Source organism: Rhinolophus hipposideros, assembly GCF_964194185.1.
Source record: "Rhinolophus hipposideros genome assembly, chromosome: 6".
Taxonomy (NCBI): domain Eukaryota; kingdom Metazoa; phylum Chordata; class Mammalia; order Chiroptera; family Rhinolophidae; genus Rhinolophus; species Rhinolophus hipposideros.
In genome coordinates this window covers 40,099,520-40,125,335 of record NC_138052.1, presented here as the reverse complement: position 1 = coordinate 40,125,335, position 25,816 = coordinate 40,099,520, and the positions used below count along the sequence as shown (strand labels likewise).

Below are 25,816 nucleotides of genomic sequence, written 5' to 3'. Positions count from 1 at the left end.
TCACACCAAGAGCATGTGCTTCCAGAAGGACAGAAACTGCTCACTTCCCACTCCTGTCAGCACAGGGCAGAGCCCTCCATGTCTGAGGCCTCTGCATGTCCCTTTCTGCTGCAGACACAAAGGGACACCTACAGCTGGCCAGCCTCTGAGGCCCTGAGCTGGGAGAACCCACACATTTTTACTGTTAACTTTGGCCCTTAATATACATTTATAAAATAGTTGGTGGTGGGGAAATCCTTGGTTTTATAACCCTTTTCCAAGTAATAAAATGAGAGTTAAAACCCTTTATTTCTATGGGGCCTCCTGTGCAGCTTTCATAATGGTCAATATCTTAGACACATTCTAAGAGTGTGTTTTTTAAATTGTTTTTCCTCCAATTCAAGCTAGAAACAGCCCTTCTCAGTTGTCACCACCACCCGGCACCATCAGGTAAGAAGTGCCGGAGCTTCTGCCATCTGTGGCACGCTGCCAGTGCTGAGAGCTGGTGTGAGCGAGCGTCTATGGCACCCAGGTTTGTGCCTGCCACACTTCTCAGCACACACTACATACAGGTCAAAGCAAAGCAACTTTTTTCCCTTTTCTTTTCTCCTTCCATGAGAGGAGATGACAGTGTGCACATGATGTGTTGAGAGCCTTAACTCTGTATTTTTAACTCCTCTATCTGCATGACTCACTTTCTTCTACTTTAAGTTCCGTTCATATGACAAGTGTCTGCTACCCTACTTTCTAAATTAACTTTTCCTTGGGCTCTACCTGGCTCCCAGTCTCTTCTGCCAAATAAAACCAGTGAAAGAGGGCAGTATGAGACAGTGGAGGAAGCCCTGTGCTTGAAACTGGAAGATTACATCCAGTTCCCGGAAGCTAAGAATGAGCTGTATGACCTTGGGCTAATTATTTAACCTCTCTGGAACTTTATTTCCCCATCCATAAATTAGTTTGGACTATATGGCCAAGTTCTCTGGTAGCTCAAACACCAAGATTCTGAGGCTGGTATTCCCAACTCCAATAAACTCATCTTTTGAAAGACAGAATAACATATTCTACCTGCAAGGACAGAGACATGCTGGTTTCTACACACGCACACTTCCTATGTAGTAACGTTCTGCTCCACAACCTTTTGATAAATGAGCGCATTCCCCATGACTACTAGTCACCAACCCAAAAAATAAAGATTCGGAACATCAACTGGCTTCACAGATGTGCTTCCTCCTGATGTCCTGCTTTGGTCGTACTGGTTGTTTGGTTAGAAAACAATTGATTATGATTGAGGCTTTGCCTTTAGACCCAGTGGTTTTGGCATTAAATTAGATTTCAGCACATTATGAGGCAGAAATTTTATATCCAGCTCAAAACATCTATGAAAAATATTATCAACTTGAATTTTCTTACTGTAGGGCTATTACTCTATTCCTCGTTACACTGATTTTTCTTGTGGTCAACATGTTACATATATTTATTACACATATTTATTAAACATATACCATATCTATTATGCACTTATTATAATAAACATATTGCATATCTATTATATGCCATATGTGATATGACATATATTACATATCTAATGTAATAAATATACTACATATATTATATAGTAATCTGAAAAGATCATAGGGATAAAACATGGATGAGACAGTGTCCCTGCCCTTGAGGTGTTACAATTTAAAATATAAGAAAGTAATATTTCAAGAAAAAGCAAAACATGACCCACTACTTCCATGCTGCTAAGCAATCTTGAAACAGTTATTTTTCAATGACACCAAAAGAGCTGTTATGAACAACATTTACCAAGCAGTCATGAAAGGGCCTAGGAAATCAGAGCGAGAAGGAGAATCCAGGATAGAAGAAAGTGGTGGGTGTGGGGGGACAGAGTGGAGCAGGGAGGTTGGTCCCAGAACCTAGCCTCTGTCACCAGGGCCAAACCAAGTGTTGATTTTCCTAATGTTGCCAGGTATCTTCCAAGAAACGTCAATTTTGGCTGTCACTTTTATAAAACATAGCAGTTGCTTACCTATTCTGATGCAACGTAGTTTTTAATGAGACCTATTTCCACCAATCTATTCAATAAGCTGCAGAGGACTTGTCACATGTATGTACAGCATTGTTGAACTAGGATCAAATTAGACATCCCACAGGTGTCGTAGAATTTGCAGTTAGTTCTTAGATCCTTCTTTCAGTTAAACTGGATAAAATATTTTTGACAATGAAAAGTGAATGAAATAATAGATGAAATACAACTGTTATTCCAAACTCCACTAAGAAAAGGTATCTAGGCTTCTCTAGTAGGTATGTAGGGCCTATAACATGGGATAGGATGGAAAACCAGGGATGGAAGTATCAAAGACTGCATAGAAGCCAGTTTAGGTCTTAAGAGATACAGACCCTGGTAACCTGGTCAATAGGCCTTTTATTGCCCATGGATACTCTAGCAGGCACAAAATTTTTACTGTTCCTGGTCATCATACTTCAGTGCCTTCAACAGATACCAAGACAAAGCAGTGGTTTGGGGGGATATTGTTGTTTTCAGTATTGGTGGTTTTAGGATTTCTGGAAGCCACACTCATTGCATCAGTTTCCTCTGTTATGAAGACGAAAGTCATTGACCACTAACTAACCAAGAGATATTTTCCACATGGAAAGCTTCAGATTTTATCACGTATAAAGGTAAAAAAAAAAAAAAAAAAAAAAAAAAAAAAAAAGAAGAAAGAAAGAAAACAAAAAAAACTGGGTAAACTTTTATTTCACAATAGTTTTAATCTCATGTTAGTGGGAACATATGTGCAGAGAATAAAAAACAAGTGGTTATATCAAAATATAAAGGACGGTCTATTTAAAATTGGATCTGCTTAAAGCATATTACATTGTTCACCAGAGTTATTCTACTGTCTGGAGTAATCTAAATACATATTTTTAAAACAACTAGCTAGGTTTTTCTGGTGAAAAGCATCACTTGACTTCATTGTTTACTTTAAGGAATACCTAAAATATCATGACATAAAAGCTTTTGCTTGACCCAAAGAGAAACAGAGAAAGATTTTGCACTATTGATCCATATAGTACAGGAAGAAAAGCCATCTATAAGTATGATTTTCTCAAGTTCTCCAGAAATTCCCTGGCTGGTGTTTTATTTTGAGCCCATAAACCTGGAGTTAGTGTTTTAAAAATCAGAGAAATGCCATATATTTAATGTGAAAGGTCCACAAGCACATATTTCAATGGCTCTGAGATATTAGCCTTCTCATAACTCTGATTTTCTTCCAAGACTTCTAACAAAAGTGAATTACGGTGAGGTGTACTCTATCAGACTATAGCAGGGATCTCTGGGAAAGGAAGATAAAGCATGTTTTAGAATAAAATATGACTTTTGCTTGAGCCAAGGAAAGAAATACATGAAGATTTTAAAGTCCTGTTAAAAGACAGAAACATCAACCCCAAGTCTGAGAGAGCCTATTGAGTAACTTATATTAACCTCCTTGGGAGTGTTGGAGGTAGTTGACAGACTGAGTGGGGTGGGGAGGGAAGGAGAGAGGGAGAGAGAATAAAGGAGAGAATGAGAGATAGAGATAGAGAGAGGGGAGAGAGAGAGAAAGAGAGAGAGAACTAACCCGCAGATTTCTGGGGTGAACGCTGCACATCCACTATTTGTCTTGTTTATGCTGTATGGGATCAAGATGACATAGAAGCAGCATGCCATTTTGGGGTGACAAAAACCAGCAACAAGAAATATTCTCTAATTCTAATGTAACCTCTTTTTCTAGCCCATGTTTCCAAATATTTCTCATGAAGCCAGATAAAGCTTGTAGGTTTGGAAGCATGGTGGTGCATAAACGGAAACTCCCAGCTTTGTAATCTCTTAATTCAAGGATAAATTTTCTTTTTCCAATATGGAAATTTGATGCCATTACTAAATACAGTTCCATGAGATTCGTTGATTTATATCTGATGCATTTGTTTAAGTCACGTGGGGAAGAAGCTTACTCAAGTTCCAAACCCTCTTACAGAGCTGAGTAGTCATAGGAACACCATTAACACTCAGTCTGATTATGGATCTAAGCCCACGGCTCTCTCTGCCTTTTGCCTCCCCAAAACTCACACAGAGAACATAGGCTGACTAGGTTTCTAGAAGACACCATTTAACATAAGGAAATACAACCAAGGAATAGGTTTGAGGGAGGGTCTTACCTTTGGGGAATCAGCTTCTAGAGTGATTAAGAAGGGGAGCTTATGACAAAAATGTGATATAAAAATTAAGTAGAAAAAGTTAATTTAAGGTCATGAAAATAAAGGAACTTAATAATTAAACACTGTCCCAAATCCCTCAATTGCTCTTTAATAAGAAGAGATATTAGCACAACATAGAGATTTTTCTTGAGATTAGCATCTAAGAAGGCTGATGATTTGAATTCTTATTTATAAATTCTGGAAAATCAGTTGGAAATCCTAGGATGACTCTTGATATTTAAGGACACATACTTCCTCCAGCATGCATTTAAAACTATCATCCAAAACAACAGGAGTTGTTTGTAATGTTTTCATACAGAGAAGTAGGGATGGGTAGAACTTTCTGGATCTGAAAGTTTTAGTATAAGAAGGTTGAGAAGATTTTCAAGGGGTTGGAATAGGAGACTGGAAACATACTAAATACACAATCATCATTTCATGTCCCATATGGGTTTTAAAAAGGAAAATGGGAGAGTGCAAATGTGGCCAGACATCTACGGAGGTCTTGAAAAGTGGGTGATAAGGGAATACATTAAAATCCTACTGCAAAAGAGTAGGACAAAATGAATGTCCAAAAATGTCACGCACTGGGACTCATTTATAGCACCATTTCTCCCCACTGTCATAGTTTTGGAGTGAGTACTTAATCTGAAAAGGAGATGAAAAACATAACAAATGTGATAATTTCTACCCAATTTTAAAAAGAATTTTCTGAAATATTTTAGATCTAAATTTAATGAAAACCACTACTAGTCTTTTACTCATGGATTCATGTCATAAAAGTGTCTGGGATAAGCATAAAGACACATTATTTTAGAATTCAAACCTTTTAGAAGGAAAGCTTGACTCCTTATCTTTCGAGTTATCAGCAGTAATCAAAAGATTCCTCCACAAGGCAGTCTTTGACATTTCATCAGAAATATTGATCACAGATGGGTCATCTCTGGATAGGAGTTTACCCAAAATGAAATAATAAACATTAAATAAGTAACTGACGTTATCTAGTGATAGAAATTAAATATAGGACAGTCTCATGCCTTCCTATAGTATTTTTGATAATTAAAAATGAAGAAGTATTGAATAATTTCCTTAATTACGAAAAAAAATCTATGAAAAAAGATTCTAGTTTTATAGAAACTGGTTTCGCCTATGGTTTTCCAAATTCATTTCACATTACAGAGATTGATTCTGCATATTCATTGCTTAGTCTCTTCCTCTAACTTTCATAGCACAGCAGATAACCTCATAGAACCTGTTCATTTGTTAATTTTCTGTCTCTTCCTGCCTCTAGTCTACTTGAATACCAGATGCATGAGGATAAGAATTCTTTACCATTGGTCCACTGGTTCACTGCTGTTCCCCCAAGACCTAGACAGAGCCTGGGACTTCGTACTTACTCAATAAATATTGTTGAATAAGTGAAGGCAGCCTGTGTATTTGGCAGAAGACTTTCCAAATGTCTGGGGGAGCCTGTAATATCAGCACCAGTACCATGCTGGGAGCTTTTTTTCACACTTTAAAAATGGCACCAATTAGAGGAGACCTTCAGAATGATCCAAAACATTCCCAGGGCCGGAAACACAACCAAATGGCAGCAGAAATATATCACAGGCCAAGTCAAGGAAAGTTTCATTGAGCAAGAAAATCGCACTCTTCTTACCACACATAGAAAAGATACTCTGCTGTGAAAAAAAATTATGTTCTACAGAAATCCTAGGCTAAACTCACATGACCCTCATTGGTGGTTGTTCACAAGATGGAAACAAATCCAGCTTTTAAGGGAAAAACGAAGGGTCTAGAGCAAAACCTTGGGTCTCGCAGGCCCTTCCCTTGCCCAATTTTTAACTTCTCTGATCCATCCAGCCTTTGATAACTCAAAGCCTGAGATAAAGTATAGTATTTCCTAAGAGAGTGTCCTGTGGAATACAGGATTTTAATGATGTCATGTGACCGTCTTGTGAGCAAAAGAGCTTAGAAAATGCTGTATTAAACAGTTAAATTATTTTTTTAATGCAGTACTATTTAGATTTTTTTAATATACACTTTTTAAATAGTGTGGTTTGTGAATTTCTGAACTGGGATACAGCATGGGACATTTTCCAAACTTATTTAACCACACAATCCTTTTGAAAGGGTACCACGTGAGATTAGGTTTCTATAGAATACATGGGGAATAAGCTGATTCAACTGCACAATCAACAGGATTTTAAAACTTAAATATTGTTTAAGAAAAGATAAAACACCTTCTAAACTTGTGCTCACTCTTAAGTAGTACATAATTATACTTTTTAAATCTAGGGAATATGATTTTACAGTCAGACCCTGAAGATCCAAAAGATTCTCCCCTGTTTTCTTTCAACACTATGGCAAATTTCCTCCTCATAGAAAAGTATTCTCTATTTATTTACTGGTATTGCCTTAAATTATCCTAAGTACTTTAAGACCATATACATAATTTTTGGATAAAAACTTTCAAAAGTTTTTTATTATAAATTATGAGTTTGCTTTCTTTTGCTATCGGGTTTCCCCGAAAATAAGACCTAGCTGGACCATCAGCTCTAATTAGTCTTTTGGAGAAAAAAAATAATATAAGACCCAGTCTTATTTTAATATAAGACTTGACATAATATAATATAATATAATATAATACCAAGTCTTACATAATATGATATGATATGATATATGATATGATATGATATAATATAATATAGTATAATACCAGGTCTTATATTATTATAGACAATTATCATATTTTAGAGAGTTACATATATATTTCCTAAAATGACTGGTATAGCTGAATCTTTCAATTCAGGAAATAGATTATCTCTTTGGAAGTGCCTTTTTTAAGGGGTAACCTCCCAGAGTTCAAACATTTACCTGTGATCAATTTAGTGAATACCTAGTTCATTTATCCCAGAATTGAGTCTGGATCTGTCTTCAGGTGCTACTTTCAGAGGCTATGAAAGAGAGCTTTTGTATCCGTTAAAAAATAGGAGAAGAAAAGACTTCAAACAACAGCCCCCTGTCCCCCTTCATTTTAAGCTACTTGGCCATAATCGCACAGCTATTAGTGACTGAACTTAGTACTGGGACAAGATAATCTAATTCCTAGTTTCAGTTCTTTCTACTCTACACAATCTCAGCAAACCTCCATAGGAATCCACACACTACAAAAATTTTAAGTAGAGTACATTACAACACATTCCATTCCTCAAATTGTTTTTATCTTACCTGTAATGCCCTTCCAATGGGAGCTGTACTGTGCCCTCATCTTCCATAGCTAGCATACTTTGTTCTTCCTGAAAAGACAAATGTAAAACAGATAAAGTGAATCTGATGAAGCTCCCTTTTACAGTGAAGAAGGAACACAGATTAATGTTTCACTATCTCATTAACCCTAGGACCTTCCACTTTGTTTGCATTTATTAATGCTAGCACAGGTCTTTTCAATAAAGCATCAGCTACCAAGAACATAAGTAATTAATGAGAGTCTCATATCACAAAGTAATTTAAATGCTAACAACAATCTCCTTCATGTCACTCCAAGTAAAACGTGGTTAATTTCCAAGCAGATTTTCTTTTTAAATTAATCTGAATTTTACCAGGACAAAAGCATGGGTAATGTAATCATTTTCATTGTTACAAAGTTGAAATCATATTCCCAGAATGCTCTATTAGAAAGGAATGAGCAGGGTGCATTTAAAGCAGTGGTTCTCAAATGTTGGTTTACATCATTTGGAGGGCCTGTTAAAAATACCCATAGCTGGGCCCCACCTCCAGAAGCTCTGATTCAGTAGGTCTGAAGTAGGGCCCAGTAATTTACATTTCCAATAAGCTTCCAGGTGACACTGATAATGCTGATCTGAGGACCACACTTTGAGAACCACTGCTTTAGAGATCTGAGAGACTTAGAAACAGACAGTAGAAGATATCTTCTGGTGTGGACCGAAACACTGATGTGTTCTCCAGTTAGGGATGCATCTTAGGCTTTTGTTTTATGCTTCAGGTTTCTTCTTACAGAAATGCTTTATATATTTATTTCTTTGTATATAACATTGTAAAACTATATCTTTGGGATGCAGATAATCTTATGCTACCAAACTGAAATGTCCTGGTTTAGTTCTCAATAATATTATCGTCAACTTTTTTCCATGCACCGAAAAAGAAATTTAGTTACCTATAGATTGTAGCTCCTGTTTAACGCATTTATTTTTAAACAGGTCCATTAGCAATGCTCAAGTTCAGAGAACTATTTGGGACCATTTAAAAATGTTAGAATTATTGGCTCAAACTCCAGAAATGGAAGTTTAAGTTGTACGGAGATGAAGAGCTAGGTGACTTCCTGACCAAAGGGGATCTGAAGAGAGAAAATAGGGAAACCCCTAGAGCCTCATTGCCTTCCCTCTTTTAGTAGCTTAGCAGTAGCTTGGCTGATTGAAACCAGCTTCCAGAAAGATACATTTGACTAATGTCATTAGTCCTTGCATGCAAGGCCGCAGACCTTGGCTCTTAACTTACATGCCACCTGGCTAAATAGCCCTCGTCATATTACTTAAAGAAATGGTGTTTTTTGGTGCAGCCGCTATGGAAGACAGTGTGGAGGTTCCTCAAAAAATTACAAATAGAATTACCATATGACCCAGCAACCCCTCTCCTGGGTATTTACCCAAAGAATTTGAAATCATTTATACATAAAGACACGTGTGCTCCAATGTTCATTGCAGCTTTGTTTACGGTGGCCAAGACATGGAAACAACCAAAATGTCCTTCGATAGATGAGTGGATAAAGAAGTTGTGGTATATATACACAATGGAATACTATTCGGGGTTAAGGAAAGATGATATAGGAACGTTTGTGACAATATGGATGGATCTTGAGAGTATAATGCTAAGCGAAATAAGTCAGACAGAAAAAGCAGAGAACCCTATGATTTCACTGATATGTGGTATATAAACCAAAAACAACAAAAGAACAAGACAAACAAATGAGAAACAAAAATTCATAGACACAGACAATAGTTTAGTGGTTACCAGAGGGTAAGGAGGGTGGGGGGAGGAAGATGAGGGTAAGGGGGATCAAATATATGGTGATGGAAGGAGAACTGACTCTGGGTGGTGAACACACAATGGGATTTATAGATGATGTAATACAGAATTGTACACCTGAAATTATGTAATTTCATTAACAATTGTCGCCCCAATGAATTAAAAAAAAAAAAAAGAAATGGTGTTTTCTAAAGCTCCTTCACTCTTGTAGTGCTCTCTTACAGATCCAACCTGCTGACCAAAGCAGGCTCCCCTCTGCTGGGGCCTTCCCATGCTGTATAGAGAATATCTATGCCCAGCCTATGCTGTGGAATAATGGAGAAGCCAGGCAATTGCATGAGCTCTGCTGTTTCTTTGCTTATAAGCACCACCCCTTCCACCAAAACCCTATGTTACATTTATACTCTCTGGTACCAACGACATGTGTCTGTTACTCCTTTGCATTACAGAAATTAACTCTATTCTTCTTTGTTGTTCTTTAAGGAAAAACTTTTAAGACCCATCAGATATATTTTATTACTTATGTATTATGCCTATTGCCCTTGGCATTTGGCAATACTATTAGAACTAATTTAAGGTGAATAGATGGTACCACTGGTTTGAAATTACACATTTAAGCATCTGAGCAGAGCAAATCTGCAGCGTAGAATAAGGCATGCCTTGCAAATGGGTTAGTCACTCTACATGGAACATAATATATGTGTCATATATATATTAACCTATATGCACATTACTGAGGCCATGAACAGAACACACGTATCCTTTCAGGTAGATACGATTACATTTTCTATAGAAAAGTAACTTTAATGAACAGGGAAGGACATAAAGAGGAAACATTCAGTGATCCCAATGCTATTTAAGTAAAACCAAGATACAAGCAAAATCCAATTCTCTCCTTGATAGTCCACTGAAAGCTGAGCTTGGTGGATCTATATATATCAAATATATATCAAACATATATCAAACATATATCAAACATATAGATATATACAGATATAGATATATAAAGATATATATCTTTTCGGACCAACTTGGAATAAAATGTCAAAAAGCCAGGTAGAAAGGTTTACTAAAGGGTAAAATTCAAAAAAGCTGAAGATCAGGGCCACCGACACTTAGGTTACCTGGCAGTAGAAAACCACGGCTCAAGATTCAATCTCACAACAGAAAGTTGGACCGATGCTTTGGGAACAATTTTGTTTTTTTCCTCAGATCATTTTCCACTTTTCTCTCAAATTACTTTCAATAATTATTTTGCACTCTGTGGCTGGTTAGCATGTGTGGGCTTTATACTAGTCATAATTCTATCCAAACAAAAACTCATCACCTCTAAAGATAGCATTTTCAAGCCATGCTTATCTGCAGAGAAGGGTGGCAGAGCAGCCGCTGCCTTCAGTGCCAGAAGGAAGCTGGGTGGGCCCCAGAGTGGGATGGAGGGCCGGCACACCCAGGCTGCACTCCGAAGAAGCCAAACACTGAGACTCTGGGGAGAAGCAGTCAAATTGGGCACTAGCCACCACGACAATCACAACCTAGTTTATCGCAGTCACACAGGGAAAAAGAGCAAGAGCATAAAGCTAACTGGATACCTGTCACTTTTTAAGTCAGAAGTACCTTAAAATTAGTTCCATTCAGCAGTTCATTTATACAAGGTCCATCAAAATATGCTAAATTCTACAATATTCTGAATGTTAAAAGGATGATGATCAAAGTTGTTTTTTTTAGTTTCAGGTATACAAAACAATGTGTGAGTTTATCCAAGGACATTTGAGGGGTTTCACCAATTTGACTGAGAGATTTTATACTGTAATTTGAACACCATCTTTTAATAAAGGTAGTCAAAGCGTTTTTCAGATACTGAACAAGTGGAGGACAATTAGTGCTATATTCAGTACGAGGCAGGAAAATTAATGCTTAAAAAACTAACCTATTCAAAAGCATTCAAACATTTACTGAGCATGTAATATGTGCTATACAAACAGTGAACAAGAAGAATAATACAGGAGCTATTCATGAATCCATCAAACTAATATGTATTAAGTATTATATACATGACAGGTAGCCCGCCAGGTACTAGGGAGACAGCAATAAAAAGAGAGATGTAAACCCCCTCTCAGAGGATGAGAAGGATCACTGTAAAAAGCACAGCGGCAGAGAAAGTGGTCTCTGAGTCAGTCTTCTCTGATCAGTTTGATAGTAGAAAGGAAGAAACCCTAGGCAGGAAGAAAATATGTGGGCCACGGATAAAAGGCAGTTATAAATAAAACGTGTTTGCATGACAATGAACTAGCCTGGCTGTAGCCAAAGGCCTGTGCTGAGTAGAAGTGGAAAACAAAATTGGAGTTAAATTGTGGAGTGTTTTGATGAATACAATGCTATGCATAAAATTACATCATGAATTATATTTTGTGGTAGCATAAAAAAATACAATTCATATACCGTGATATCTAACAAATGTTCTACCTTCAGTGAAAGAGGAAACATCTGTTACTGTATCCATTTCTCAGGTAAAGTCTGTATCTATGTAGGAGTCCTCAAATAGCCCAAGGTACAAACAGTAACAGCAGAGCCAAAGTCCACAAAAATGCTTAGAGTCCTAGAGACAATATTCAGCAGTTCTAGAATTCATAGATCCTAAGAAATAGAAGGGACTCCAGAAATCAAGTTTAACCCCTTTATGTTATCTAAGAAGAACACAAGGCCAAAGAACATAAGACATGTTTACCATTTCCTTCCTCGATTACAAATAAAATAGGTAATGATGCAAATATTATGCGTTCTGTTTGTGTATATATACGCACATAATATTACTATACTCATATATACATATATGTATAATACTTTGAAAACCATAAAATGTTATATCTTTAAGAGGTATTTCTTAAAATTTCCAACAGACAGAAGAGCCAATACACAACAACTATTCATTTTAACAATGAAAGCTGAAAAGAAAAATGGGACAGAGGAATAGTACACACAGAATTGATATAAACGGATGCAAGCAACATATGTTTTTCATCAGAATATTTTATTCGGTGTCTCCGAATGACTAAATTATTATAAACTACAAAAATTCTGGTAGAGTACCCTTGGATTTAGAAGATACATATTCTGTGGTTTTAGGAAAGATATTATCTCAAATTTCAGCATGCATCAGAATCACCTGGAGGTCTTGCTAACAGATTTTTGGCCCTATATCCAGAGTTTTGAATAGAAGGTCCGGTGTAGGGTCCAAGAATTGCCATTTCTAACACAGTGCGGGTGTTGGCTGAGATAGCAGAGGTCCTGGCACTACCCTTGGAAAACCCGCTGCTTGATAAAGAAGATGCTTGTCTTACTCTAAGGTTCAACGAGAAATAACATTTGCCTGTGTCATAATTAGGCCGTACTTCTAAATCTACAACCAATCCTGATCTTTCTTAGCAGTAAGGCATGCTCTGTAATTTGTTTAATTGCACTTGTTTCTAGATTGTTTTTGCATCCTCTCAGCCTTGCCCATGACCCTGCTTCATACAGATCACAAGTTCTATCTGCCCCCATTTTGTTTTTTCCTACAGCATATATATTGGAGTGAATCTCCCATAAAGCAAGAAGTGTCAATATCACAATCACTGTCCAGAGTTGAATTTCCAGGATTTGTCGAACATTAGCTGCCTTCTCCCCACACCCAGGAGCAAACATTCTGCTGGGGCTTTCTGCTTTTAACAGCAGTCCTTTTGTCAAATGTGTACAATGTCCTGGAGAATAAAGTAGGAAGGAAAGCATGTTGATACTCTGAGCACATTTGGACATCCAGAATTTGATTCTGCAGTCTTCCCTTTACACAGAGCAATGTGCAAAATGTCAGGGTTCCAATATTCATTTCTATCCTGATTATAATCCTTTCTTTCTAAAAACTGAAGCATATGCATATGCATATGCATGAAGTACATGAAAATTTGGAACAGAAGCTCTGCGACCTTGGACTGGCCTGTGTAGCTATTTATTCTGCTTAACTCATTATTGAATTTTAAGGTCAAACTAATGTTTTCTCAATGCCGTAAGACCAGAAGTGGGCTACTGATAGGAAAACCCTGGAGGATAAAAGCACAAGCTTGTAACTATCATCAAAAGGACAAGAGGTGAGCCTCCTTTAAATTCAAGTCTCAAAGAGCTGAGATATTTCTGCTATTTATCATCTTCCCGGATCACAATCACTCAATTAATTAGAACAATGGCAGAAATGCAACATTTCTGGAGAAGTTGTCTGTTCACCACCTTGATGCACAATCTCTGAAAAGACTGGGCCTTGGCATAAGTAAGGGCCTTGGCCGCAGTAAGGTCACGTCCTTCAGTGGAGGCCACAGCCTCAAGAAAATGAAATTCCAAGATCCAGGAGACCAAGCAGAAAATCGATCAAAATTTAAGTTGTAGTACAATCCTTCTTAAATCTTCCTCCTCTCTATACTGATCATACCCTTTTAATACTAATTCCAAGTTAGAAAGTGAACATCTTTAAACTTCCTTTTCTCTCCCCAGTTGTTAGATGGAGAATTATCTTTTTCTTCATTGGTCAGATTCTATAATGTTCAATTATGGACTTTTTCTTCACTGTATTACTGATTCTCTTGTTTCTTTCCTTTTACTGAGGATCACATGAAAGTATCATCATATGAATCTATTTTGAGATTTTAAAAGTCTGTAAACCTGGCTGATTAATGTATTGCAAGGCATTTTCCCCTACTTTTTCTCACATGCAGATCTGAAGGATACCGCTGTAAATTTGCCTCAATAAATCTTTAATCTATTTTTGTATCCTTTTGGAAAACATGAGTTCTAGGAAAGTTAGTACTATGTAATTCCTTCTAAAATCTTTATCTTCATAATCAGAAAACAGTAAACACCCATTGGAGTACAGTGGGTCTATAATGTACAAAGGAGAGAAGCTCATTAAGTAGGGTCTCTGTCAATCTGAGATTAATTCCAGAATGGACATCTGGCACTTATGCATATAAGTATTATACATATGCTATGTGAATGGTGCTGGGAAGTAGAAACGGCAGATTCTAATAAATGTATGATTACTATCAAATTTGTTCTCTCCTACTTCACCGACATATAAAGGGAGAATCTAATTTTTTTCATGATAAAAGGGGAAAATATTAAACATCATTTGTTATATATACATATCATTTTTCATTTTACAAAGTTCTAGAAGGGTAAGAATCTTCCATGGTATGGATGCGGCCTAAGGAGAATGCTGTGGGCAGGACAATTAGATGGCTGGGGCTGTTTCTAGCTTTTTCTTACAGAAATGGTGAAGACATTTGACAGGAAATCAAAGCAGGAAAATAAAGCAAAATTACATTTGTAAGTTACTGCTTTAGTATACATAATGGTATTCTCACTATCAGAAAGACTGAGGGGTAGCTCATGGTCAAGGACTTTTGAATTCAAAATTGTTTTCTCTGGAATTTAAAACTTCTTGGAAATCGTTTTCAACTTGAATAATTTTAATTACCTCAAGTATAGATCATTTCACTTTAGAATTTCTATATTTTAGTGTCTATCTTATTTACGTTTAATTTATACCAAATTGTGTCATAATTTTCTTGAATAGTATCTGAGGATGATAGCAAAGCCTTATCTAAAAAAAGCCCAAAAAACAAATAGAGGCTATCTAAATACCCTGGTTAAAGCATTGTTTAAGAGAAACTCTCCTACCTAAATAAAAATGTACCAAAAAGAAAACTAAAGAAGTGATAATTTTATAAAATGATATTTTTAATGTTTAATAAGTATTACTAGAAGTACAAGTATAAGTATGCCTCCCACAGTATTTGGGAAAATTGAAATATTCACACAGTATTAAGATACATTGTTGTGATCAATTTCTAAATGTGGGAATCCATTGTCAGTGATAGGACACCGTGGAAAAGTAAAGAAATGCCAGATAGTCACATATGAGGTAGCCATATTTGTAGAAACATCTGAGCATAAAGCTCATTAAACTTTGTGTCCTAAACAAGCCTCACCTAATGACTAAATAAAACCTAAGCTCATTGAAATGTTTGCAGATTCCCCAAAGTAGAAAGGGATATATCCATGGTTTGAGAAAAGCACAGTAGATAAGAAATTGAATACATTAACTGTATTCGATTGTGGAAGAAGGAAAAGTGGAAAGAATAATGCACAATTCTCATCAAGTATTTTCTTTCATCTTCATTCCATCTTCACATGGAAATTTTGTTTCTGTTTTATAATTTGTGGGCACAATCATTCTACTAAATGATGCACTAGTCACTTTTTCCATATCTACTCTTTGTGGTTTTTATATACTTTAAAAAATATTATGATTACTAACATTCAAAACAGACCCAGATTTACACATGAACTTTAAATACATAATAAAACTTAAATTGTTTTAACATGAAACAAAAAGGATAAATCAGTAGTCCAGGAAAGTTACTAAATCTCAAAAGTTTGTCAAACAATATTTACTCAATCTTAAATCACTTTGAAAGCAAATAATATCTATATGTTCTTCTTAAGCACTTCATCTATGTCAAGAGTAACTAATTTTATTTTTTCATTAGAATTTTTTGATTAAAACTTTGTCCCCTAGAAAAATACCAACAGCGATAATGTCTCCTTTTGCTTCTTAAACATTCCACCAAAAAGCAATCATTGCATGACCATAATGTGGAAATAAGTAGGCATCAGTAAGTTTCTGTCATTCACAGGGGAAAATAAACTGTACAATTTAGGGGATAATGAATCCATTATCCATTAATGAATCCATTAAAGTTATTTGCATATTTCACTAGGATTTGATTTCCTTGTGTAACCTGTGCTCTAGCTCTCTTCATGTTTCAACTTTATGATTTTAAACATTAATCTTCCAAACATGTCCACCTGGTTGTAAGTAATCATTAACTATCTAAAGATAAACATAATAATTTAGTTTTGCAAAGAGCTATTATGTGCAAGTGCTCTCTTTGTATTTATTTTGCTCTGACTTACTTCTTTTTCAGCGTCTTCTAGTTTCTTTTTCTTACTCTCAGGCATCAAATCATCCAACCAGCTGAGTTCCCGTTTGGTAAACAAAAAGTCCATCAACTTTCTTACAAATACCAGAGCTAACACCTGAAGTAAATAATAAAATAGTGTAAAACAGGGAAAACATAGAAATGAGAGCTATAAATTTGTTTTTCAGTAGAAACACATCAATTTCAATTAGGGCTGAGACTAAAGTGAAATTTCAAGATATATACATATATTTATATATATATCTATATCTATATAAATATAAATATCAATATAGATATATATGTATCATTGTCTGTACTTTTGCTTCCTTCATTTCTCTTTCTGACTACATCCTCAGAATAATAGCTATGATGCTACTCATGATAGGAGTCATTTAAATGAGCTATTCAAAAACCTATAAAATATATTTGACTGTCTTCTTAAATACATGTAGTTAATAGTTTGCATTGTTTTAAGTAAAATTAAACCATTCTCATCTATGCTGATAATATCTTAAATGATTTATAGTCATTCAAATTCAGTATTTTTTTTGAAATATTTGAAATTTGTCTGAAATACTTAATGAAACCTAATTTTAAAAATCCCCCTAACTTTTCAGATTTTCTGGTCTATTTTTAAAGTTAAGTTTTTTTTAAATTAAAGTTTATTGGGGTGACAATTGTTAGTAAAGTTACATACAATTTTGTACAATTCTGTAATAATGTTAAGTTTTGAAAGTTTACATTTTTCCACCCAACTTCAATTAATTCAAACTACTACCAATATTCAGAATGATAAAGACAAAGTAATATGAATCGCCCAAATTCATATGTAATCTGAAACCCAATCACAGACACTACTTTTAGTGGTTAAAGTTTATACCAGGGTTTCCACTAATTGTTAAAAATTACTCTGTTGTTCCAATTTCAGTTCACGGGTTTCCAATAAGAGCAGAAAAATCACAGAAAGAGAAAAAGAGGTTTCATACCATCATGGGAAAGACAATAGCAGCTCTTGAAACTTTTATTATCCACAAAAGGCCAAGGCAACTCATCTGAATAATTGTGAAGAGGTGGACTTTTCGAAGGGGTACGTGCCTTAGATATATAAAATCTGGTTGATGTTTTGCAGGCATCCAGAAGAGCTTTATTCTATCAAAGAACTGAAAGATAAACAGACTAAATGGCTTTGTACAGACAACAATAAAAGTAGGATAAGTAAAGGTTTAACGTGGTCCAATATACGGTATATCTGAATCACACTTAAGTTGACATCTGAGCATCTGGACCAAAGGATTGTTATGTGTACACTGAAATACTACAGTTCCGGTTTCATAATTGCCCACATTTTCTTGACTATGGACACAGATTGTAATTTAGAAACAATTAAAACTAGTAAAGCCAATGGTAAATGTTGCTACCTGAGAGAGTATAGCCTTGAGAAACAGAACATCGCATTATCCTCTTTTACATTGTCACATCACAATCTCTTCCTTTATTTGCCCCTTAACACCAGGGCTTCCTGGACTCCCACTCTCTATCTTCTTCTGTCCTGAAATAGTTCAGCCACACCCATGGCTTCAACTTTCACACATTTGGTAAAGATTCCGGGCCTAGAACTCTACTTCAGCTCTATCTCCTGAGCTCTCGGCACACATCCAGCTGCTGAGTAGGATGGTTTGACCTTCTTATTTTGACTCTGCTGTTTAGCCTTGCTCCTTTGATTCCAGTTTTGGGGCTGTTTTTACAAACACAAATATCTTAGCCTTAAAGATGCAACCTACATGAATTATTGGTAAAGTATTTCCAGAACAAATTTTGTTAACTATTGACCAATTTCTTATACTACACTGTCAAAACATTTATGTATTTTTCAGTTGTATTTCATAAAAATGATTTTCATCCGGATCAATGTTATTTCTGTTTAAATTTTACCATAGAGACAGCACAACTATTTTTGGACTATATAATATTACTGTTATAGTTTTGACTCTGAGGCTATTTTTGTCTACTAAAGCTAATTTTCTCAATTCAAATTTTATAGATTAAATTTTCACAGGAAGCTTAAATGTTTATTCATATTTTACTTACTAACAAACTGTACTGCATGTCAGTTTTACGTGTATCATTTTGTTTAATATTTCTCAGGCCAAATTTTGCAGTTTTGAATGTTTCCAACAAGAAGCGATTATTTAGAATATGGTTTCATCACTGTCAGATCTTTCATGCCATTTCTACAGTAATATCTATTATGCATTTTCAAAAGAATAATATTTTCAAAAGAATTGTATTTCTTAGCTAACTTGTAAGAAAATTGCAAGCAATTCTCATCAACTGTTCCAAAATGGTTCTAATATGCCAAGGGGCAAGTGCCACAGAGTCAAGTGTCAGGGTCAAAATGTCCTGTTTTACCAAAATCTGCTTGTATATTAGGAATCCCAAACTCAACATAAACCAATCTTTCCTTCTGCACACCTATCTTATGACATGGCAGGATCTTCCCTCAATCATCTAAACCAGAATCATATATAAGTTAGCTCATCTGCCTTGTATTTATTCATATTTATTAATACCTTCCAAACAATTCACTGAAAACCTTCTATGCAGAGTACTAAGGGATGAATTTTTTCCTGGCTCATCCTTCTCCATACTGTCCATAAATATTTCATTAGGTCTTTTTATTCCTATCTCCTAAATATCTCTTAAAATTACATGTCATTAAACAAACAAAATTTGGTACACGGTGGAGGTGGGACTATGGAAGAAACAAAGTAAAATCTTCTGTCTTATAACTGAATGTTTCAGTTTCTACAGAACTCATTTTTCCCAGCCACCATTTCTCCATTTGTTAAGCTGTGTTATTGCATAAGTGTACTTCAGTGTGTGGGTGCTTCAATTGTTATAGTTTAAATGGCACATTTGTTTTACTTTGGAGTCCTGAAGTGTCGGAATGAATATAGATGTGGTTATATATCTGAGTACAGAAACAGCATTCATGAGAACATTGTGATCTGTTTTTTATTGCCATGTTGCACAGTGAAAAGCCTAGATAATAAGTGTCTTAATATTGCCAAATAATCAGGTAAAATATAGGTTCCTATAACATATAGAGTAACTAAATAACATGCTCCTTGAACTGTTGGCATTCAGCAAATATTTATTACTACTTAAGTAATGCCAAATGTATTCTGAGTTTTGCTGTTAGCTTCTATCTTGTCCTAATATCAATTTACCATTCCTGCACTGAATTAACCACAAAATTCCAAATAGGGATTTCAACTCCCTGAGTTGAAATCACTTAAATTTTCACTAACCCTGTTTCTCAGTGTGAGACTCTGCTTGCTGTTTCATTTGTGCTATTTAAAACTCATTATGCTTTTCTCATGAGCCTTTGATAATGTTTTCCTCAATTTTCATTTGAAAGATTCACACCCCAAATAATTCCAAAACTTCACATTCTTGTTTAGTTCTAAACCTCATGAGTATAAAATCATGTGAGTGGAATTAGCGGGGGAAAATCGGTTGAAACCTATCAAAATGATTTTACTTTGTTTCTTAAACTTCTGCTGCTGTATTTATGTGAGCTTGGAGCCTAATAATAAATACGTTTCACTTACAGATGAAATTAGTACTCGTGGAACTTTTGCCAAAGGCAATAAATAAATAAATAAATAAACAAACAAACAAAAAAACCTCTTCAGTACTCTTTCCTACTTTGCCTTACCAAACCAATTCTTTCAAAATACACTTTTCATACATGAAATTAGAAATGACCCAATTAAAACTAATTTAAGTAAAATTAAATGCATCGCACTTCTTAACTATCTCCCTCTCCCAAGTTCATTTTACCCAGGGTTAGGATGAAGAGTCATCCTGTCTATTTTGGGTGTTTGATGATCTTACAGTGACTTCATATTCAAGTTTTGCCTCAGTTCAAACATCCAGCACTGTCCTAAGGCCTAAGTAGTTTTCCTTCTTCTGGAGTCAGAAGGTAGCTAGTTGTTCATGCAGGAAAAGAGTCCCTGTGCTGCCTGCCCCTCAGTGTCAAGAGTTCGGCTAAGCTACTCCATGATATTGTTGTCTCGGCACCCATTTTGTTTAGCCTAGCAGCCTTCAGTGACCTTAAACTACACTAGCCTCTCACGCAATCGCATTTCCTAGATAGAAACCCACAGAGTCACAAGTAAATGTAAGTTCCTAATATGACTTCCCCAATTGCCCGTGTGATCAACAGTTTCCCCTGCCTTCCCCTTATGTACCTCTTAGATAAGACTCCTGTGGAACTTACCAAAACCCTGCTCTCTTGGTTTGAACTGACCTGTCTGGCTGTAGCCCAGGAACACCAATGCACTCTACCCACAGACCCTAACAAAAGCATGTGCCCTATGTCCTTTCTTCCTCTCTCTTTCTTCACTCTGCCTTAACCTCCCCATGTAGCCCAAGACCAGGTACTTCCTCCAGGACCTGTGAGCAATAAACTCCTCTATTTTAATTTCTGTTGTGGTCTGTTGTTGAACCGCAGCTCACCATCCCACGCCCTGTGTTCCACTTAACAAGTGGTAATTTGACAAATGTGTAACATTCCATCAGGTGACTTTTCTTTTATGTCTTTGAATAGCAATGAGTCAAGCTGTGTCATAGCAAAAGCACCAATTTATATTTTCCTTTTAGTCAACATAAAAAAAACTGTAAACTAAATAACTCAAAATTAGTCTCTGAAGAAAATTTAAATATGCTAGATCAATAATGTTAAGTTAGAAGAAAACAACATTATTCAAATTTAAGTTGAAATCTGTATTAGTTTCCTAGCGCTACCATAACAAATTTACACAGCTTGATGGCACGTAAAACAATACAAATTTATTCTCCCACAGTTGTGGAAGCTAAAATCAATGTGTTGGCTGGGCCATGCTCTCTCTGAAGATCGTAGGGAAGAAATGGTCCTTGCCTCTCCAGCTTCTGGTGGCCCCTGATATCCCTTGGCTTGTGGCAGCAAAACTCCAACCTCTGCCTTCACCTCCATGTAGTCTTTCTAACCTTCTTATAAATACACTAGTGTCCTCTCCCTTCCTATAAATATACCAGTCATTAGATTTAGAGTGGACCCTAAATCCAGGATGAGCTCATGTTGAGATTCGTAACAGATATTATCTGCGTAGATTCTATTTCCAAAGCAGTTCACATTCTGAGATTCCAGGGGGACATGAATTTGGGGCTAACACTACTTCAACCCACTACAGTAACATAGAGGGAACAATTGGTCAACAGCCTCTGTAAAGATTTAGAGTGCACTTGTGGTGGTTTTAAAACGTGTCCACAAATTCTGTGGTACTTTTCAAGAGATGGAGTCTAATTCCCTTCCCCTCATGTGCAAGCCAGACACAGCAATTCACTTCCAACAAATAGTAAAAAGTGGCAGTAACCACGGGCAACTTTGGAGACTAAGTCAAAAGGCACAGCAACTTTCTCTCTGTCTTTCATTGTTCACTCTGATGGAAGTTAACTTCCATGTCATGGGGACACATCAGTGCCATATGGAAAGGCCCGTGTGGCAAAAAAATGAGGCCTGCCTCCAATAGCCAGGAGGGAGCTGTGGCTAATTGTCCACAGCTTTGTGATGAGCTATTTTGATGATGCCCCTGCAGCCCTATGCAGACCTTCATGTCACTGCAGCCCTTGTCTGAATTTCCATGGTATTGCATGACACAACTTAAGCTAGCACCACTGGTTAATCTGCTCCCAAATTCATGACCCACAGAGACCAGGAGATGATAAATGTTTGCTGTTTTAAGTCACTAAGTTTTATAGTAATTTGTTAAGCAGCAGGAAACCAACACAACTGTATTTATTTCACCACTACTTACTTACACAATTACTAAGATTTCCCTTATAATTTGAAACTGACTAACCCTATACCTTTATTGTTAGTTTAATTTTTAAAATAATTCTATAAAATACAATTATCATAATAGCAGAAAAACAAACATAAAGGGAAAAAAATCACCCAGGATCTATCTTAACAAATTGTTTTCATTTCCCCACCTTCCTTTTCAATCTGATCAACACTCATCGCTTTATAAACTTGTGGTAAGTACAACTTATTTTCCTACTTTTTTTCACTTTGCATTATGCCACAAACATTTTTACCATGTTACTTTTATTGTTACCATAATTATCGCTTTTCAGCGAATGTACCATAGAATGTTCAATTGTGTACTGAAGTTAGAGAATTGGATTGTTTGCAATATTTTGAAAGTATGTGCAACAACGAACACCTTTGTGCATAAAGTTTTTTCCTATTCTCATGGATATCCATAACCATGATTACAGTGTCAAAGATGAAAAGGGCTATAAATCTAAACCTCTTAGTTTTAATATAATTATGGTAAATGAAAGTACCCTAAGATTATGAACTTCATATGCTGAAGAGGATGTTCTTTAACTTTTATAAATCTGACCAGTTTGAAATAATTTAACTGTGGTCTAAAATCTGCTCCTTAGATGATGTCATTTTCTTAACCATCACATCTTAGCATCAATAGACCTTAAGATACGTCATTATGGATGTACCTGTCTTACTGTAAGTAATTTACCTGAATTCCCTTTAGAGATGAAGCACCCATATAAAGAAACACTCCATACAGCACTGGCATGGGAATAAACTGTAAAAGAACATTTGGAAAAAAGGCACAAGTTATTTTCAAACGTAACGTGGCCATGCTATTTTGCATTTACCAAAGGAAAACATTAAAAAAAATAAATGTTTTAGAAGCAGTACAGGACAGAGCCAGTAGAGATTGTTCAAATCCCAGCTTTAGCACTTTTTAGCCGTGTAACCTTAGGTAAATTACCTAAACTCTCTGTGCCTTAGTTTCCCAATATCTAAAAAGGAATGACAATAATAGGATTGTTATGAGTATTTAATAGGTCAAAATCTCTAAAAATATACCTGGCACATAATAAACAATAAATATTAGCTACTATTATGCTACTTTAGGGAAACTTCAATTTTGTTTCACAATAGTAAGATATTTGGATTAAAGGTGAAGAATGGAGCTAATATACACATGTTGTCCCTACATTATACCAGATATTTGTAAACATGTGGATTGTTCAAGTTTTCTCTTTTTATTGGAACATCTCAGCATCAGCCAGCTCTATAATTATTTATATAACATAGAAATTCTTGCAAATATACTTGTGAAATAATTAAATACAAGTAAATTTATAAATGATTAGATAATTGATTAGAATGTTCAAATTATAAACAACTAAAATGAGTTCTAATTTAAGATATAAATGACACACCTTGGAAATATCTGCCAAAATCATATGAAAAAATAATTACTCTGTAATGCTTTTCAAAATGGATTCATTATTTTAAATATAAAAAATAAGTATACAAAATGATGATGTCCATGTAAAAATTTTATGGAACATTTAAAATATAAAACTGCATATGTGGCCTGGACCATGACACTGCTTATCTCTGTACCTCTGTCTTATACAAGGTAATGTTGATTGCAAATATATCTGTCCACTGACAAGAAAATACAAGCTTTATTTTGTGTAGGTCTACAGTGAAATCAGGTCACAAATCAGTCAGAAATGAGTGACTCTTGCCCACAACTTTATCACCATTTCAAAATTATGGTAATCGTTTACACACCTAAAATTTTTATGTCTGTAAAGATTTTAAAATATAGCACATGATTTCCCGAGTTCAGAAGTTATATAAATGTAGTAAAGAAATTCATCACTTTCATCATATGCCACACAAATATTTGCAAATTGATGGCTTAGAATCAAATGAAACTTCTTAAACAATAATAAATATATTCTGCCTTCTCTCAAATTCATAAAGACAGATTCCGTTACCTTCAGAATACTGGTCATAAACACTGACGAACCCATAAGAACAAAAATCATAAGCCCAGTAACCCTTTGCTCCCGAATGCCAAGAAATTTGGGTTGTTCTCCTGGAGCTGAACATTCTGATTCCAGTTTTAGGCTGTTGACGTGAGTGATGGAGAGAACAGTGGCAGCCACAAACCACGGCAAGCCCATAATGGAGCACACACCGAGCATGACAGCCACCATTAACAGATCCAGATGGTATCCACAACCTTTCTGTTAAAAAAAAAAAAGAAATGAGGATTCTCATAGGATCTGAATGTAGTATAGAGACAAATCACCACCACCACCATGAAACAGAAAGAATAGAAAGAAGATGCTATCTGTAGTTTTATACAACTGGTTCTAAAATGCAAATTTAAAGATAAAAAGCTAACAGTCTGAAAATATATAACCTACTTAAAAAGAAGTTGTAAATATTCCTATTGCAATTATGATTATAATGCCTTCTATGTACTTTAATAGGCTTAATGTATTTCTAGGTTAATGTTACGTTAGTTTCCATTCTATTTCTAGGAGATAAGTAAAGTCATTATTAAATACAGCCACTTCCATCGTTTTCCTACATGCTCAAGTTCACTCACAATTAATATTATTCACAATTCCTTCAGTATTAATTCATACCAAAAAATTATTGAGGGTCCACTATATACCTGTCATCAGGCTGAGCAAACAAAGTAAGGACAGTGTCAACAACACAGCTAAGAATGACCTGATGAGGACTAGAAACCTCTTCGGGGCAATACCCACGAAGCCCTTCATATCAGTTCTTCTAAAGAGCAATTCTTCTTAAACACTCAGTTTCCAATTGCCCTCTTTTCTGTCAATGGGTGACTTCCATAGAGAAAAATAATATCACAGAACTTAAGCATCTTCCAGGCATTACAAGCTTAAGTGGTGTTTTTTTTTTTTTTTTTTTGGACCAGACAGGACATTTATGAAAGAGGGAAAATGGATGCAAATGGCATGTGGAAATGTTGGGAACTGGAGACTGCACTCCTTGACAGGGTGGTTAAATCTCTCCAAGGAGAGAAACTGAAAATGGGGAAGAGCAGTGTTACCCTCTCCCTCATCCCCGTTAGGATACTGACAGGGCAAAGCCTCAGAAACAGCAAAGGGCTTAGCCTAGTTTCCTTTCCAACTCTTAATGTCACCTTCATTAGAGGTAGTATAATAAAGTGGGTAAGGGTTTAGATTCTGGAGACAAGTGGCCTGGGATCAAATGCTGGCTCAACCAATGACCTTGAGTGAATCATTTAACCTCTTGTGCCTCTATTTCCCTGTTTGAAAAATGGTGATAGGTAACAGAAGCCACCTCATCGGGTTGTTGTGAGAATTAAATTATTTGATTTTGCAAATCATTTAAAACAATACTTGGTATACAGTATGCACCCAATAAATGTTAGGGACTACTATATTCTAGCAGTTGAACAATGCATTTCTCTTCAGTCCTCATTTGTTTCAAGGCTCCTCAATAAAAACGTTTCTTAAGGGCAGGTAACATATAATTTCTCAGTCTTTAACACAATCATTGGTACATGACAAGCAATCAATAAGTTACAGACTAACTTTTTTAAAAGGAAATATGCATCATTAAAACATCTTTTGGAATCAAATTTAATAAGTAT

At 35.7% G+C, this 25,816-nt stretch overlaps 1 protein-coding gene across 14 annotated transcripts in view; it reads right to left on the bottom strand.

Moving 5' to 3' along the window:
* Nucleotides 1-25,816, bottom strand: part of SLC4A10 (solute carrier family 4 member 10) — a 264,790-nt gene that overhangs the window by 2,878 nt on the left and 236,096 nt on the right. For 8 of the 14 annotated variants that reach the window (XM_081052800.1, XM_081052794.1, XM_081052801.1 and 5 more), the window contains 6 exons: nucleotides 24,153-24,404; nucleotides 22,868-22,936; nucleotides 17,264-17,437; nucleotides 16,270-16,392; nucleotides 7,453-7,520; nucleotides 5,048-5,164 (listed from right to left, as the gene is read on the bottom strand). In XM_081052800.1, coding sequence (XP_080908926.1) covers nucleotides 5,048-5,164; nucleotides 7,453-7,520; nucleotides 16,270-16,392; nucleotides 17,264-17,437; nucleotides 22,868-22,936; nucleotides 24,153-24,404 — 803 coding nt within the window. Of the gene's footprint in view, nucleotides 1-4,182; nucleotides 4,222-4,586; nucleotides 4,870-5,047; nucleotides 5,165-7,452; nucleotides 7,521-16,269; nucleotides 16,393-17,263; nucleotides 17,438-22,867; nucleotides 22,937-24,152; nucleotides 24,405-25,816 lie in introns of those variants that run through there. The other 6 variants (XM_081052804.1, XM_081052797.1, XM_081052802.1 and 3 more) reach the window with 3 other exon arrangements.